Here is a 15,184-nt window from a genome sequence, read left to right as displayed (position 1 = left end):
AGTTGTCGGTGCAAGCTGTTTTTGATCGGCTGCTGCCAAGTTCGGACCTGCTGTGCCAACTCAATGTAAGCAGACGGTATTTCGGCTTTCCCTCATCAAATTCATCAAATACACAATCCAACAACTCCAAAATGCTCTCGTGGACAAGTTGTGACCTGTACATTCACCACGCTATGAAATAATCATGGACCATTAGGAGACGGAGATGTTTTAAAGCTAAATGCAAAGCCAGAACTACACTCCAGGCATGGCTGCTGCACTGTGTCACTCTGCCCAGTGGTTTACTCAAGAAATAGTTCTGAGTATTTGCTTCATGCGTCGTAATGTTACACAATTATACGTTATTATTTTATAGTGTGGTAAATGTGAAGGTCACAACTTGTCCACGAGAGCGTTTTGGAGTTGTTGGATTGTGTATTTGATGAGTTTGATGAGGGAAAGCTGGAATACCGTCTGCTTACATTGAGTTGGTACAGCAGGTCCGAACTCGGCAGTGGCAATCTAAAAACAGCTTGCAATGACTTCTGCATGTCTAAAAAAACCCTCTGTTTCAGCCCTGCTCAAAACGAGCCGTTTCTGTCTCTGTGGCTTTAATGAGCTGTCTGACTCCGCCCCTTTCAGGAAATGCATGAGGATCAGGAGAGGAAGGCAGAAGTGGGTTCTCATTCTTGGGGGGATTGTGGACAGGCCAGGGGCACATATTTTTCTAGAAAAGCCTGAAAAAGTGGATTTTGCATAATATGTGACCTTTGAATACATGCTAAATATTAAGCACAGATCCTCTGGTGTTTTAATTCTCTTTGTTTCATCCAGCTGATGTACAGGTGGAAGATAAATGTACAAACAACGCCACGCTGATCAAGGCCGGGCACGAGCCGTGTCTGAACCCGTACGCTAACTGGCTGGTCATCATCCTCTTCATCATCTTCCTGCTGTTCACCAACATCGTGCTGGTTAACCTGCTCATCGCCATGTTCAGGTGAGACATTCAGATCGTCTCCTTCTCTAGCAGTGATTGGCTGATGTTTTCTCTAAGGCATAATCAGGTTTAATCTCTCTGTCCACAGCTACACCTTTACCGTAGTCCAGGAGCGCAGCGACATCCACTGGAAATATCTGCGCTACAACCTGATCATGGAGTACTACTCCAAGCCCTACTTAGCCCCGCCCTTCATCATCATCTCACACCTTCATCTGTTCATCAAGAGATTCATCCGAGACATCCCATCAGCCCACAGACAGTACCTTGGTGAGATGTTAGATCAGACATAAGGACAGAGGTTACCACCAATTTTATGTTTGTACTGCCGAGCGCAGCCCAAAGATTCTCCACCCAAGACCGTTCTAGAGTTTCTCTGAATTTAGCCGCTTCAGCTAAAATTTGATTTATTTATACCATTAGTTCATTAAGCAAAACAAAACCGTTCATATCCAACATAAAATCTTCCACTTTGAAGGAAAAGTAGCAGAAAGGAGAAAAATACCCATTTTCACAAAACAATAATCAGCAAATCACATAATCAAATACCTAAATAATAAAAACTCTAAAATAGAAGAAACAAGCTGCTCAAACCCTGATACCAGTCCATAAGCTAAATTCTGTGTAGTTATTTCTGGTTTGTTGTTTCCCTCTTTAACGAGCTAAAGATGCTACAATCACTCAGAGCGCTTCTGCTGTAGAGTGATTGACAGTCTTTGACCCCGCCCCCCGATGACCTGTGAACTCTCACAGTCTCAGAGACGGTGGTGTTGCCAGCATACGATGAGAGGTCAGGATTAGTCGGGTAGCGTGGCCAGGATCAGGACTTTACCTAGTCTGACATGGTTCCATCATAAACCACCAAAAACATGGTTTAGTCTGAGCCGGCCTGAAGGGACCAAAGAAGAACTATAGTACAGTGCTTAACAAATTTATTACACCACCCTAACCCTAACCAAAGTAAGGTTTATGCCACAGCTACCCTAAATTAATAGCATTGGTAATTACCAAAATCATTTTTTATGTTTCTGCAATATACACCACTACACCAATATGTAAAAGCTCTTTTTTTTTTAAGATTTATTTTTGGCCTTTATTTGGTAGGACAGTGGATAGAGTCAGAAACAGGGAAGAGAGCGGGGAGAGCCATGCAGGAAATAGTGCCATGGGCCGGATTCGAGCTTGGGTCAGCTGCGTACATGGCGCGCACCCTAACCACTCGACTACCGGCGCGCCATAAAAGCTCTTTAACTGAAATGATATTTTTAATGCTAAAATAGAATTATTGTTATCCATGAATTTTCAAATGTACTGATTTACAAAATAACTGAAAAAATAGTAAAGCACATTAATATTTCTTGATTAATATGTCAAATTATAGTTATTTACTTGCATTCCTGAACAGAAAAATTAGTTTTAGTGGTTGAATGTTATGCTTGATTAATTTCTGACTTCTCAGAGAAGCCCAGTGAGCCGGCTCAAATTTGGGGGAATTCAGTTTGAAATCCCTCATTCCTGTTCAAAATGGTAAAATGTGGAGAGCTCACTGAAAATGAAAGAGTCCGGACTAAAGCACTTCATGATGCTGGATGGTCTCTGAGACAAATATGACAGGTGGTCTAATAAATTTGTTAAGGACTGTATGTCTGGTCTGATTCCTGTCCTGGGTCAACTCTGTCCTCTGTCCTTAGCCCTGGACCTTGAGAAGAAGAAGGCAAGCCGGCTCTACAGGTGGGAGGCATACCAGAAAGAAAACCTGAATTCACCTCAGAACAAGAGAAAGAGAGAGAGCGACTCGGCCCAACTCAGATCCACATCACTGAGGTGAGACCCTCTCTGCTGTTAGGCCTCTCTGCAGTCCCCCCTTCCCTCTACGGTGCCCCCTTTCTTTTCCAGGTCTATCATCAGTCTGGTTCTGATCCAGGTCTATCATCACTCTGGTTCTGGTCTGGGTCTACCATCAGTCTGGTCCTGATCCAGATTTATCATCTGTCTGGTCCTGATCCAGGTTTATCCTCAGTCTGGTTCTTGTAAAAAGTTCATCATCAGTCCTGTTCTGATCCAGGTCTACCATCAGTCTGGTCCTGATCCAGGTCTATCATCAGTCCTGTTCTGGTGCAGGTTTATCCTCAGTCTGGTTCTGATCCAGTTTTATTTTTAGTCTGGTTCTGATCCAGGTTTATGGTCAGTCTGGTTCTGGTAAACAGTTCATCATCAGTCCTGTTCTGATACAGGTCTACCATCAGTCTGGTCCTGATCCAGGTTTATCATCAGTCTGGTTCTGGTAAAAAATTCATCGTCAGTCCTGTTCTGATCTGGGTCTACCATCAGTTTGGTCATGATCCAGGTTTATCGTCAGTCTGGTTCTGATCCAGGTTTATCATCAGTCTGGTCCCGATCCAGGTTTATCATCAGTCTGGTCCTGATCCAGGTTTATGGTCAGTCTGGTTCTGGTAAAAAGATAATAATCAGTCCTGTTTTGATCCAGGTCCACCATCAGTCTGGTCCTGATCCAGGGGTTGTCTGTCTGGTTCTGATCCAGGTTTATCTTTAGTCTGGTTCTGGTGTAGGTTTATGGTCAGTCTGGTTCTGGTAAACAGTTCATCATCAGTCCTGTTCTGATCCAGGTCTACCATCAGTCTGGTCCTGATCCAGGTTTATCATCTGTCTGGTCCTGATCCAGGTTTATCTTTAGTCTGGTCCTGATCCAGGTTTATCTTCAGTCTGATCCGGGTTTATCGTCAGTCCTGTTCTGATCCAGGTTTATTGTCAGTCCATTGAAGGTGTAGAAACATTTCAGCAAAGATCAGAGGAGGAGCCTGAGCTTTAATTTCCAGAGTTGTTAGATATTTCCAACATTCTGGTTTCTCTTTGGTATGATGGAGTTCTGAGTGCAAATGAATAAGAAAAATTAATTTCAATGCTTTTAACATCAGGCTCAAACATTAAACTGAGAAAGTGAAGGAGGTTCTGATCGAACTGTATATCAACAAACCCCCTGGCCACTGGAGGGCGCCATCTAAGAATAATCCTACAGGGAGTTTAATCATGAAGTGGCTTCTCTTCTAAACTCATGATTTCCTAACATTCACTTCTATTGTTTTATAATAAAATCCTGGACTCTCTTTATCTCTGTGTGCAGGGTGGACAGCATGCTGAAGCAGATGGCAGAGATCCGTGACCAAAACCGCAGGCTCAAGTCTGAGGTCAGAAATACTTTGACTTATTCATAACCAGTGAGCTTTACATGTGCCTTTAGGGCCAGAGATATGGAGGCTTCATTACTTCTTTGAGAGATATGCTTTGAACCAGGAAAGACTCACTTCCTCTCTTTGAAATCATTGCTTCTCACTGGTGGGTCAAGACAAAAGTGAGTCACAGAGATGTATTCAGTAGGTTGTGAATGTGGAAAAAAACTGTGGCAAAAGTGATATATGGAAGCCTAAGTGGACATACTTACATGTGTGTTTTACACCTGTACAGTATGTGCAGCAGGAGGTGTAGGGGAGGTTAGCTGCACTGTTAGCGTTAGCAGCGCTAGCTCTCAGTAGCTGTAATGTGTACAGGGCTGTGCCTACACTGACATACTGCCTACACTGTCTGTGGAGCCCTGAGTTACTCAGCACATCCTGTTTCTCCAAAAGTGTTATGGTTAAACGAGTGACCGTGTTAACTGGTGACAAGTGAATTTCAGATATTTAAAAGTTAAAGGGGCTCTATGCAAGATTTGGAAAAATATAAGTGTAGCGACACCGCCGGCCATTAGGCGAACTACAACAATATTGTGTCGCTCGTCCACGACAGCACGCTCCTTGCTCATGAACGAGCCTCCAGTTTTTCAGCTGATACACACACAGACCAAGGTGATTTACCGGCATCGTCTATACAGAGGAGGTAAGTGAAGTAACACTTAAAAGTTTCACCAACTAAAAATGAAAATGAATAAAGCATATTTGAACCTCTAGTGCGGACACGGCACAAAGGCTATTAAAAAAAGGACGATATTTTCACGACCATTTCTATGAATGAACAATTTAGCGACTTAGTGCAGCACTGACCAATTTAATTGTATTTTTACGTGTGTAAAGTGTGATGTGTATTGAATGGGACGCATTTTAGAGCAGAAGCAACAGGGCTAACATTGCTTAGCTCTGATAATGGTGCCTGGACCACGGATATCAGATAGCTGACATTATGTGTTGAAGATATTTTACAAACTAAGTATCAAAACATAAACTCAGTAAGTTGAGTCCAGTGCCAGGAAACAAGAAAAAGATGAAATATTACCCGGAAAACACTAAATGAGTAACGTGACATTCTCGTTGTTTGGATAGCATCTTTGTAAGCAAGGTAACATGATGTAGCGTATGGTTTATACAACATAAAACACTAAATTGTATTTCATGGTCCAGAGTGATACTTTACCTTTTCCACAGAAAGACGGCCATCTCTGGATCGGTATTTATCCTGAGCGCCGAGCATAGCTCCCTCTATTTCTCAAATGATCCATTGATATTTGTCCTCCATGTCCCCCTGCGTCGGTTACACTCTCTTTTAAACAGTATAAACAGAGCAACGGGGTGCGCGTATTACGTAGTACCTGACGTCACTTCCATTGAGATTTCGCGGGACAGTTTCCCTCCGCAGGGTCTGGGGGCTGTCCCTCAGGGGACCAAGCCCAATTCAAGCCCTTTTTTAAGAGGCAAAGAATTCACATGATTGGCCATGGCTCTTTCTGATGAATAGGTTCCCTCCTGAGGGTCTGGGGGCTGTTTGTCGCGAGAGGAGGTCCAATCTCTTATGGTCTTTGGCTTATTAAACAATCCTCAGGGCAAAAAAAAAAAAAATAATAATTGTCTTGAGGTATAGATGGAAAACTTGTCTTACTAACTTGCTTGAACAACTGCGCTGTCGAAATCTGATGCACCTTAGCGGTGCCTGAACTGGGTCCGGCTGCCTTGGGAGACGGTATGGTCTGCACTCCTCTTAAGGACTGACTTTGGACACTATATAACAATTAAATTATTAGTTAATTTATTTAGTCTCCTTAGTGGTATCGGGATTGCTACTCTAGCTGTCTGATGGCTTTAATAGATAGGGCATGAAGGCCTTGCTCTCTGCATTAGTTCAGCTTTATTCTATATGTGTCTTTTGCGGCCTGACTACTTGCAACCTCTTATTTTATTATTATTATTATTTTTATTTCTTTTTTTTAATTTTATTATTTATTTATTTATTTTATTTTATTTTTGTTTCTCTGTCAAGCTTGGGGCTCTGTCTTCAGAGGAAATCACATACACACTCACACACACACACACACACACACACACCCCAAAACACACACCCCCACACTCCCTCACACAATTAAATATATTACTTAGACCAACTGATCAACTAGTCTGTAAAATCAACTGGCCTGTCTGTACTTCGTCTGTACTTTGTCTCGGTTTGCCTGTATGTCTTGTGTACTTGTTTGTTACACAAAGTTTTTGGTGTTGCAATTTAATAATTAAAAAAAAAAAGAAAAAAAAAGAAAGAGATTTCGCGGAAAAATTCGGCCCGAGTTCTTCACAGAGAAATGACTCCACATGTTTATACAGGCAAACAAGGAAGACATAAAGAGCCTCATTCTTCACATCAGGATAAAGTGCGCACCATTATATACTCAAAAGTGGGAAGTTTTAAAGCAAAAATCTTACATAGAGCCCCTTTAAAGAGTCTGTTTAGTTTTTCATTATATTCATATCTTCTTAGCATATCTTAGACATAAGACAAAATGTTGAGTGATTCATACGTTTTTTTAACTACAGCAACCACTGACACTTTCAGCTGAAAAGACACCAGATAACACAGTTGCAAGTTTAAACATATAACACTTGCTGCTCTCCCTTGTCAGTGAAGGTTTCATTTCTAATTAATACCTTTCCTGCTTCAGCCCACACCTTTTATTTATATTGAAATATTTAGCAATTTAAGCACAAATGACTATTTTCTTTATTATTATTGCAATTAGACAGTTAAAAAACTCTACAATTATGCTAAAAAAGCATTCTTTTCAGCACATTGACTCAAGCTTTTAAATGTCAAATAACCCCAATTTCCATATACAGCGTGCGCGCTGCGGAACGCCAGTGAATCGTACTGCAGAGCACTTCGCTCCCTCTCTAGTCTATCAGAGCATTTCCATAGCTGGTGCTCCAGACCGGCAGCGGTGCGTGCCTGGAGCAGGACTTCACTCCGCTTCGTTTCAGATACACTACAGGTCCATTTTCAGTGCCAGCCTCTGCCAAACCTAAATTCTCTGTTGTTGAGAAATCACCAACTATGGAAGTCACAAGCGTAGAACATCCGGTTCTTTCAAAATAAAACCCAATGCACAGACTGCTGATCGTAAATCATCACTATATCAACATTACGTCTCATCCTGCATCGAGAGCAAAGGGTCACTGAGAGGTCAGTGGGTCACAGAGCTACAACAGCATCATTGACGGGGAAAAATTAACTTTTGGGGATATGTAGCCAAAGAATTTTGCATAAAACCACAGATCCTTTGAACAAACATTAATCAATTAACTTCCTAATGTACTCACTCAATGGCAGAAGCAAAAATATCATGGACTTATACCAGAAAGGATGATAAATTAACCCCAAAAGGTAAAACAGTCCGCTGTTGACATACTATTCCCGTGTGAACTCACAGTTTTCCCATGATCTCTTCCTGCTGATCAGGGCTGCGCGCCGCGGCGCTGCACTCTAGACTCGCTTACAGTGGGCGAGGTCGCTCGCCTTTCAATCAGAGCAAACCCGCGGCGCACATGCTGTATATGTATAACTTTTTCAGAAAAAAAAAAGGCAATTTATCGTTTTTGTCTCTGTGTGGACGGGGCCTTAGAGTTAGACCCTTCTCTAACCAGTGGACTGGTTTATCTTTGGTTTTTCTGACTACTGTGTCTCTGATTTCTCTGCAGCTGGTCGCTCTTCTTGCTCAGCACTCGTCAGTCTGCTGCGAAACTCTCTCCAGGATTACTGAGGCTCTGTGTCAGAGTGGGCGTATGCCTCCACAGACCAACTCTACTCAGAACTTATCTGAACAGTAGGTGAGTATTATCTAGTATTAATACTAGACAAAACTAGAAAAGGTGTGTTTGTGTGGGGGGCTCTGGTTTTAATTAATTCTAGATAATTCTTAGGCCTGTGCGGTATATGGTTTTTTTTTTGTTTGTTTTTTGTCTCTCGATTAATTCAATTTTTTTTTGTTTAGAACGAATTAATCAAGATTTTCTGAAATTCCTCTGCGTTCCTCTTTCTCTCCCCGCCGGGGTACCCGTTCCCCCCCCCCCCCCCCCCCCCCATGGAGACGCACACAACACAGCATGGCTACTGGCGCAAATCTGAGTTTCGTCCCATAACAACTGTATAATTTCATTAGCTGATTGGACCTGGTTCAGGTCAACATCTCAGTCAAAGACATGCAGCCAAGTGGCAAGAGTATGTCTCACTACGGAAATGACAAGACTACTGCATCCATCAAATGTGTTTAAACTCCTGACTCCCTTAATAAGTCCATGTTGAGTCCTAGGAGTGAGCTGTGGCGTTAAATGAGACAGGTGTATGAAGAGATGCAGCGGTAAACGCTGCACTTAGGCCAGGTGTACACTGTGCAATTTCCCTGTGATTCAGCCACGACTTTAGAGCCGCATGACTCACTCTGAAGTCGGGCCGACTTTCAGACGGATCAGGTGCCTTTTGTCGTGCTGTGTACTGGGAGTATGACGGCCGACCACAGCCCGACTATGACCTTACGACCTGCTCCCGACTAGTCATGAGGATTTCTGGCATGTTTGATATTTTGGCCATACAACTCCAGACACTTCACAGTCAGAGCAGAAACATGAGCAGAATAAACAACTTTGGGGGATTGTTTTCCTTTGTAAATGATCAGATAACGTCCTAAATTACCATGACAACCGCTGGAGTCACTTTCTGATGCACCCCGCTATGATAAAGGAAATAAACGAGCAGGAGATATTCTTATCCGTGGACCTGCAGCTGACCAGCCAATTCTGTGGGAATGCCTGTCTCCTTGTGGTCTACGGCATTATATATTGGGATATATCTCACTGGTAATGCTTAAATGTCCAGCGTTTTGAAAGAAAAAACAAATACTAAGAAAATAATATGTTAATCGGAGCAAAATATTGATTTAATTTTTCTCTATTTGGAAGTCTGGACCCCAGAGACTCTGTCAAGAATAAATCTGGCCCTTGTGCAAAAGTACTTGATGACCCCTGCCGTAGACCACAAGGAGACAGGCATGCCCACAGAACTGGCTGGGCTCCTGAAAATCCCAGAGAATTGGCCCTCAACAATTATGAATTAGCACAAATATGAACTCATTTTTAACACTTTTCACTACTTCACTGCTTCATTCTGCCATTTCTGCAACATTTTGTGCCATGTTTAACCCATGTTTGCTATTTTATCACTCTTTAACCCACTTTCTGCAGTTTCACTACTTTGCCATTGGCTATTTTTTCACCTTTTTGACACTTTTATCACTATTTTATCACTCTTTAACCCACTTCCCTGCCTTTTTACTACTTTGCCATAGGCTAACTATTTTTGCACCATTTTGCCACTTTTAACCCATGTTTGATACTTCTTGACCATTTTTGCATCTGTAACCCAACTTTTTGCCATTCTTTAACTCCTTTAAACAACTTATCTTGCCTGTCTTATCCCTCCCTCCTCCATTTTTGCCCTTTTTGTCTATTCTTGCCACTTTTCATTACTTTTGTCACAGTTTTTGCCACTTTTCACCCATTTTTGATATACTTTTTGACCCTTTTTTTCTTTAATACTAATTGTTTGCCACATTTTAACCTCTTCTCACCACTTTTCCTGCAAGTTTTTGTCCCTTTGTGCCACTTCACAACTCATTTGGATCTTATCGCCCATTTTTGCCGCTCTCTAACCCCTTTTCACCACTTTATCTGTCCATTTTTGCCAGTTTTAATACATTTTTTAGATATTTACTAATAATGGCTCACAAGTGAATTTCTGTAAAAACAGATGAAATGTGAAGTCATTCTAAAACTATTTGAATATTTATTGCTTTTGGGGTGGATTTAACAGCTGCAGATCTTTAAAGCCAAAATATACTCTTAAAACCACAACATCATCTTTTCCTGCTTTTCTGAATTTAATAATCTTCTGGGGACCAGACAGCAAGCTTTGGGGGACCTGATTTGGCCCCTGGGCCACCAGTTGATGATCAGTGGCCTATTGCATCTTATCTAACTACACAATAATCCAACAATTTACTATTTCATTTTATTTCAGCTATAGATCAGTTGATCTTTGGATTTTCTTGCATCCCTGGTTTTAGAATGTGGCTCTCGCTAAAGTATTTTAAGACAATATGGCTCTTGGGTAGAATAAGGTTGAGTTCCACTGGTATAGACTGTTTTCAGACACAGAGAAATATCAGTGGCCAGCAGAAATAAACTAGTTTTATTTGGAAAGCATGAACAGCCTGAAAGAAGAAAGAGAGGAGTTATAAACTATATTTTTTGATATTATATACCACATTTATAGGTTATAGGAAAGTGGAACTTAAGACTTGTTGTGCTTCGGAGTAAAGACAGTTCATCACTGCAGCATGTACCCACAATTTTGGTTTCATCTTTACTAACATTCACCAGTGTTTTTAAAAGAAAATTGCCATTTTGCAGACCTGGATCTGTCTCCTCACTCATCACTGCTGGCTGTGACTGACCCTCTCACCTCTTCACCCCCAGGCACGTAAACATGCACGCTGGAGGACTACGGGAGCAAGTTGTGGTCAAACTTAGTCATATGGTTGAATTGCATTTTTTTTTTAACACTTTTGAGTGAGAGTGCAGTCAAGTGAGTTGTCATCAGCAAAACAGCAGTCAAGCCAGCTGTCACATAAAAAATGATGCGCCTCTACACTGGGAGTTATGGTACACAGCCTTGGCGTGTCGATAACAAGTTAATACACTCAGTATTCCAACGACTGTTGACAAATCCTTATTAAAAAGATTACTTGACATAAAAGGAAAGAGTTACAATTGGGACCTTAAGCACATAATGTGCACTCCTCATATTAAAGGTTAGCTATTAAAAATCTTATAAATTTATAATTTTATTCTACTTTCATGGAACTCATTTTTTTTCGACTACATCTGACATAAATGTTGATATCAAATAATATGATTTTTTAAAGATTATAACCCTTTAAATGTCATGTTTGTGTCATGATGGCACCATGTTTTCAGATGAAAAAAAAAACACAAATTATGAAGTACTCTCAATACACTTTAACAACTTAAAAGCTGAATTTGAAATTGAACTTTGAATTTTGAACATCTGCACTAACACCAAATGAAACAGAATGAATGAAAAACAGTGCTGCCTGAAAGCCTTTGCTCATAATGACATAAGGTCAATCACACACACACGCACACGCTTGCATGCACGCACACATAGAGGTCCGTACACACAAGCATTAACCTGACAACCTATCATATACAGCGTCTGGGAGAGGGCAGAGGCTTTGAAAAAAACTCGAAGGGTGATTAGATAAACGTTCTGTATGTCACATCTTTACGGGCCAATCAGGTTAACAAAACACGTGACAAAACCGCTGTTGAGCTGCGCCCCTACTGAAGGAGTAAACTCCATAGAGACAGAACTGCATGTCAGTGCACGACTTTGAAGAGAAAACAACTCACTGCTGTTCTTTTTTCTTCTTTTAATGAAGAAATGTTGTCTAGTTCTGATAAAACTGGTGCTTTAGCAGCATCCACGCTAATGTCTTCCGACATAACTCCACCAGCCTGTTGTTGCTGCTTGCTTACATCATGACTCCGCCGTACCCAAAAGTCCTGCCCCTCGACGCTGATTGGTCCTGTGACTTTCTAATCGGGCCCAAACTGTTCAGATGGGAGCTGTGCAAGATGGATTCGCCAGTGAGAAACACAGGAAGGGGTGTATCAATCTGCTTTGCAAAGTTACACAAGCATACCTCTTCAAGTAAACCAAAATATGGGGCATCTTCAATCATATCAAAGATGAAACAGAAACAATAACAGACTCGATCTTTATGATGAGTTGTTTACACAGCTGCACCTGCAGCCAGAGTTTATTAAAAAAAAGGCAACCAGTGGAACTGGTCATTTCTTACCTGGCAAGATAGCAAGATTTTCCCAAGATGTAGCACAGCAGTTTTGGATGTTGTGATGGAGTCTGACGACAGCAAGCAAGAGGAATCAGACATGGAAGACACAGATACTGGAGAAGAGGAAGAAACGCACATACCGTCATCTCAGTTCTCTTCTGAGAGCTCAGATGCATCCTCTGACAGTGGGGACGGTGAGACAGCAGAAGCCACAACATAGACTTCCAGAAGCAGGTTGGTGGGTGTTGGGGCCCCCACCAACACCCGTACCCAGCTATATACTCCATATACTCGATCCGTACATCACCGATGACATGGTGAATCTGATACTAACCTGCGAGAAGCCCTGACATCCCAGACTGGAGAGAGATTGATGCCACCTTCTATTTTTTCCATCTAAAAACATGGTACAGTCATGACAAAAAAAATGGCATTTAAAGGGTTAAAATCTTTAAAAATTCAAGAATATTAAATATCAATGTTTAGGTCAAATGTAGTTGAATAAAGGAGCTCAATGAAAGTAGAATAAGATGAATAATACTTTTTTATTGCTACAATATGAAAAGCACATATTATGTGTGAATTTTACATACACTGTAAATAAAAACACATCACCTTTTTCTCTCAATGTCTGACATTAAATCAGACTAAACTTTTCCTGTTTTGGGTCAGTTAGAAATACTAAAATGATCTGTATTTGCTAAATGCCAGAATAAAGAGAGAGAGAGAGAGAGTTTTTAAGTACTGCCTTTTGTGCACACAGGTGACTGACTTTTTGCCCAATGGTGCCATCTTGTGGCCCAAATAGGCAACAAGTTACAGGTGGGTTTCTGTTGTTCTCTGATGTCCTGTGTCTTGAATGTTTCTGCTGACATGACGATACATCTGGATCCAGTGTCTCCTTTAAATGTCAGGACTTGCATTGTTTTTTTTTTTTCCTGTTAATGATGATAAATATGAATAATTTTAAGTTTAAAACAAACCTGATTATTGTGTCCCTGGTCTTGAGACATCACAGAAAAGGCACCAGCTCTGCTCAGTTCTTGTATTTTCAGCAGTCCCACTCAGTTGAGAATCTGTGCTCGATTACTCTTCCTCATGGAAGTGGATGAAGTAAACGGTGTGCCACGCTGAACTGAAATTGAATTGTAGAACTGAATTTGAACTGAATGAACTGAAATTGAATTTTTTTATTTTTCAATTTAAGGAATATATAGAGTTGAATGCACAAGTGATTAAAATACAATTTCAAGGCAAATTCAATTTCAAAGCAAAAAAATTCAATTTCAAAGAAAATAAATTCAGTTTCAAAGAAAATAAATTACATTTCAAAACATTAAATTCATTTTCAAAACATTAAAAACTTAAATTTCAAAGAAAATAAATTCCGTTTCAAAGCAAATAAATTTAATTTCAAAACATTAAATTCAATTTCAAAAGATTCAATTCAAATTCAAATCATGCTATTCAAATTCAGTATCATTATTCAAATTCAGTTTCTAATGGCACAAATCTCAGCCCATAAAATTGCTTTGTTTTGTGTTTTTCATCTTTCTTTTTTAGTGGGTTTTACAGTCTTTATTTTGTTTAATTTCTTCATTGAGCACTTTGACTTGACTTGATGTGATCTTACTGGCACGGCAGTAATTAATTGGTTTTCCAGGCTATGAGCCACCTTTCTCAACAGCCTTGCTTGATCATCTTTTTTGCTACAGACAATCCTGTTCCAAATTAATATGCAATGGAGTCCTGTACAAACATGGGCTCAAAGGTCACTCAGTGAGGAAGAAGCCATTACTCCAAAAGCAACCTAGACAGCCAGATTACAGTTTTCAAATGCACACAGGGACCAAGAGCTTAACTTTTGAAGAAATGTGCTGTGGTCTGATGAAACTAGAATTAAACCATCTGTCCATAATGACCATCATTTACATTTGGGGGGGATTGCAAGCCCGAGAACACCAGCCACACTGTGAAGTACAGGGGTGGCAGCATCATGCTGTGGGGTGTTTTACTGCAGGAGGGACTGGTGCACTTCACAAACAGATGGTGAACATTCAAAAGCGTTCAGTTAGATGCACGTAGACACATATTACGTGCACACATGGACTAAGAGGTATGAAAGCCTATGATCAGAGAGATTCGGGGTAGAGCTGGGCAATTAATAAGAAAATTATCGAAACTGACATTTAGAGCCTCTAACCAATGCCATGTCAATTATTTCTTTTTTTCCCCTTTTCTTGGAAAACTTTGACTTTTTACAATAAACATTGTCATTTTAGCTGATGTTTTGATGTCAAATGTTTCAATAAATACACATAAATTGTTCATCTGTGCCTGTTCCTTTTAGTTGTTTGTTTTAAAATTATTCAAATATTTACAGAACAGAGTCAGAGGTTGGGGTTGGAATAATCATCCATTACTCATAATCGAGGTAAAAAGTTAAAATAATCATGATTTTGATTTTTGCCATAATCGCCCAGCTCTAGTTCGGCATTCAGCCAAAAAGGTAGTGTTGAATGGTGCTATTTTTTTATCGTGATTTATATTGTTATCGCAATAACTACAGCAAAATATCGCAACAAATTTTTTAGTCCATATCGCCCATCCCTAAATGGCAGTAATCTGGTAACATAACAATTCAATTCAACTTTATTTGTAAAGCACATTTCATACAGTTGTAAACTCAATGTGCTTTACAGAAGATTAAAAAACAAACAAAAGCCATTGTAGTGATTTAACGTGATATCATCAATAAACCTCAAACAGTATTAATAAAAACACAGCACCACTGCTTATGTGGATTGTTTATTTAATAGCCAATTAAAAATTGTAATTATTAAAATTTTAATTATTAATTATGAATCAATCTCATATCTCAAGTATTGAGTCCTTGTGACAGTGACTCCACTTCCCAACTTAATGATTTCTGGACAACGACTGATGTTCTGAAGATTTATTATTTAATCACAGAGCACAATGCATGTATATCATGTGGCTAA

At 40.2% G+C, this 15,184-nt stretch overlaps 1 protein-coding gene across 1 annotated transcript in view; it reads left to right on the top strand.

Moving 5' to 3' along the window:
* The window catches only part of LOC121513481 (transient receptor potential cation channel subfamily M member 4-like), a 75,315-nt gene extending 64,417 nt beyond the window's left edge, over window positions 1–10,898 (top strand). The window contains exons 28-33 of the mRNA XM_041793268.1: window positions 814–979; window positions 1,068–1,249; window positions 2,671–2,803; window positions 4,122–4,185; window positions 7,948–8,076; window positions 10,780–10,898. Coding sequence (XP_041649202.1) covers window positions 814–979; window positions 1,068–1,249; window positions 2,671–2,803; window positions 4,122–4,185; window positions 7,948–8,076 — 674 coding nt within the window. The 3' untranslated portion in view covers window positions 10,780–10,898. The remainder of the gene's footprint in view (window positions 1–813; window positions 980–1,067; window positions 1,250–2,670; window positions 2,804–4,121; window positions 4,186–7,947; window positions 8,077–10,779) is intronic.
* Window positions 10,899–15,184: the final 4,286 nt, after the last annotated feature.

This window comes from Cheilinus undulatus, linkage group 8, assembly GCF_018320785.1.
Source record: "Cheilinus undulatus linkage group 8, ASM1832078v1, whole genome shotgun sequence".
Taxonomy (NCBI): Eukaryota; Metazoa; Chordata; class Actinopteri; order Labriformes; family Labridae; genus Cheilinus; species Cheilinus undulatus.
The sequence above is the reverse complement of the archived record's forward strand: the minus strand, read 5'-3'. Positions and strand labels throughout refer to the sequence as shown.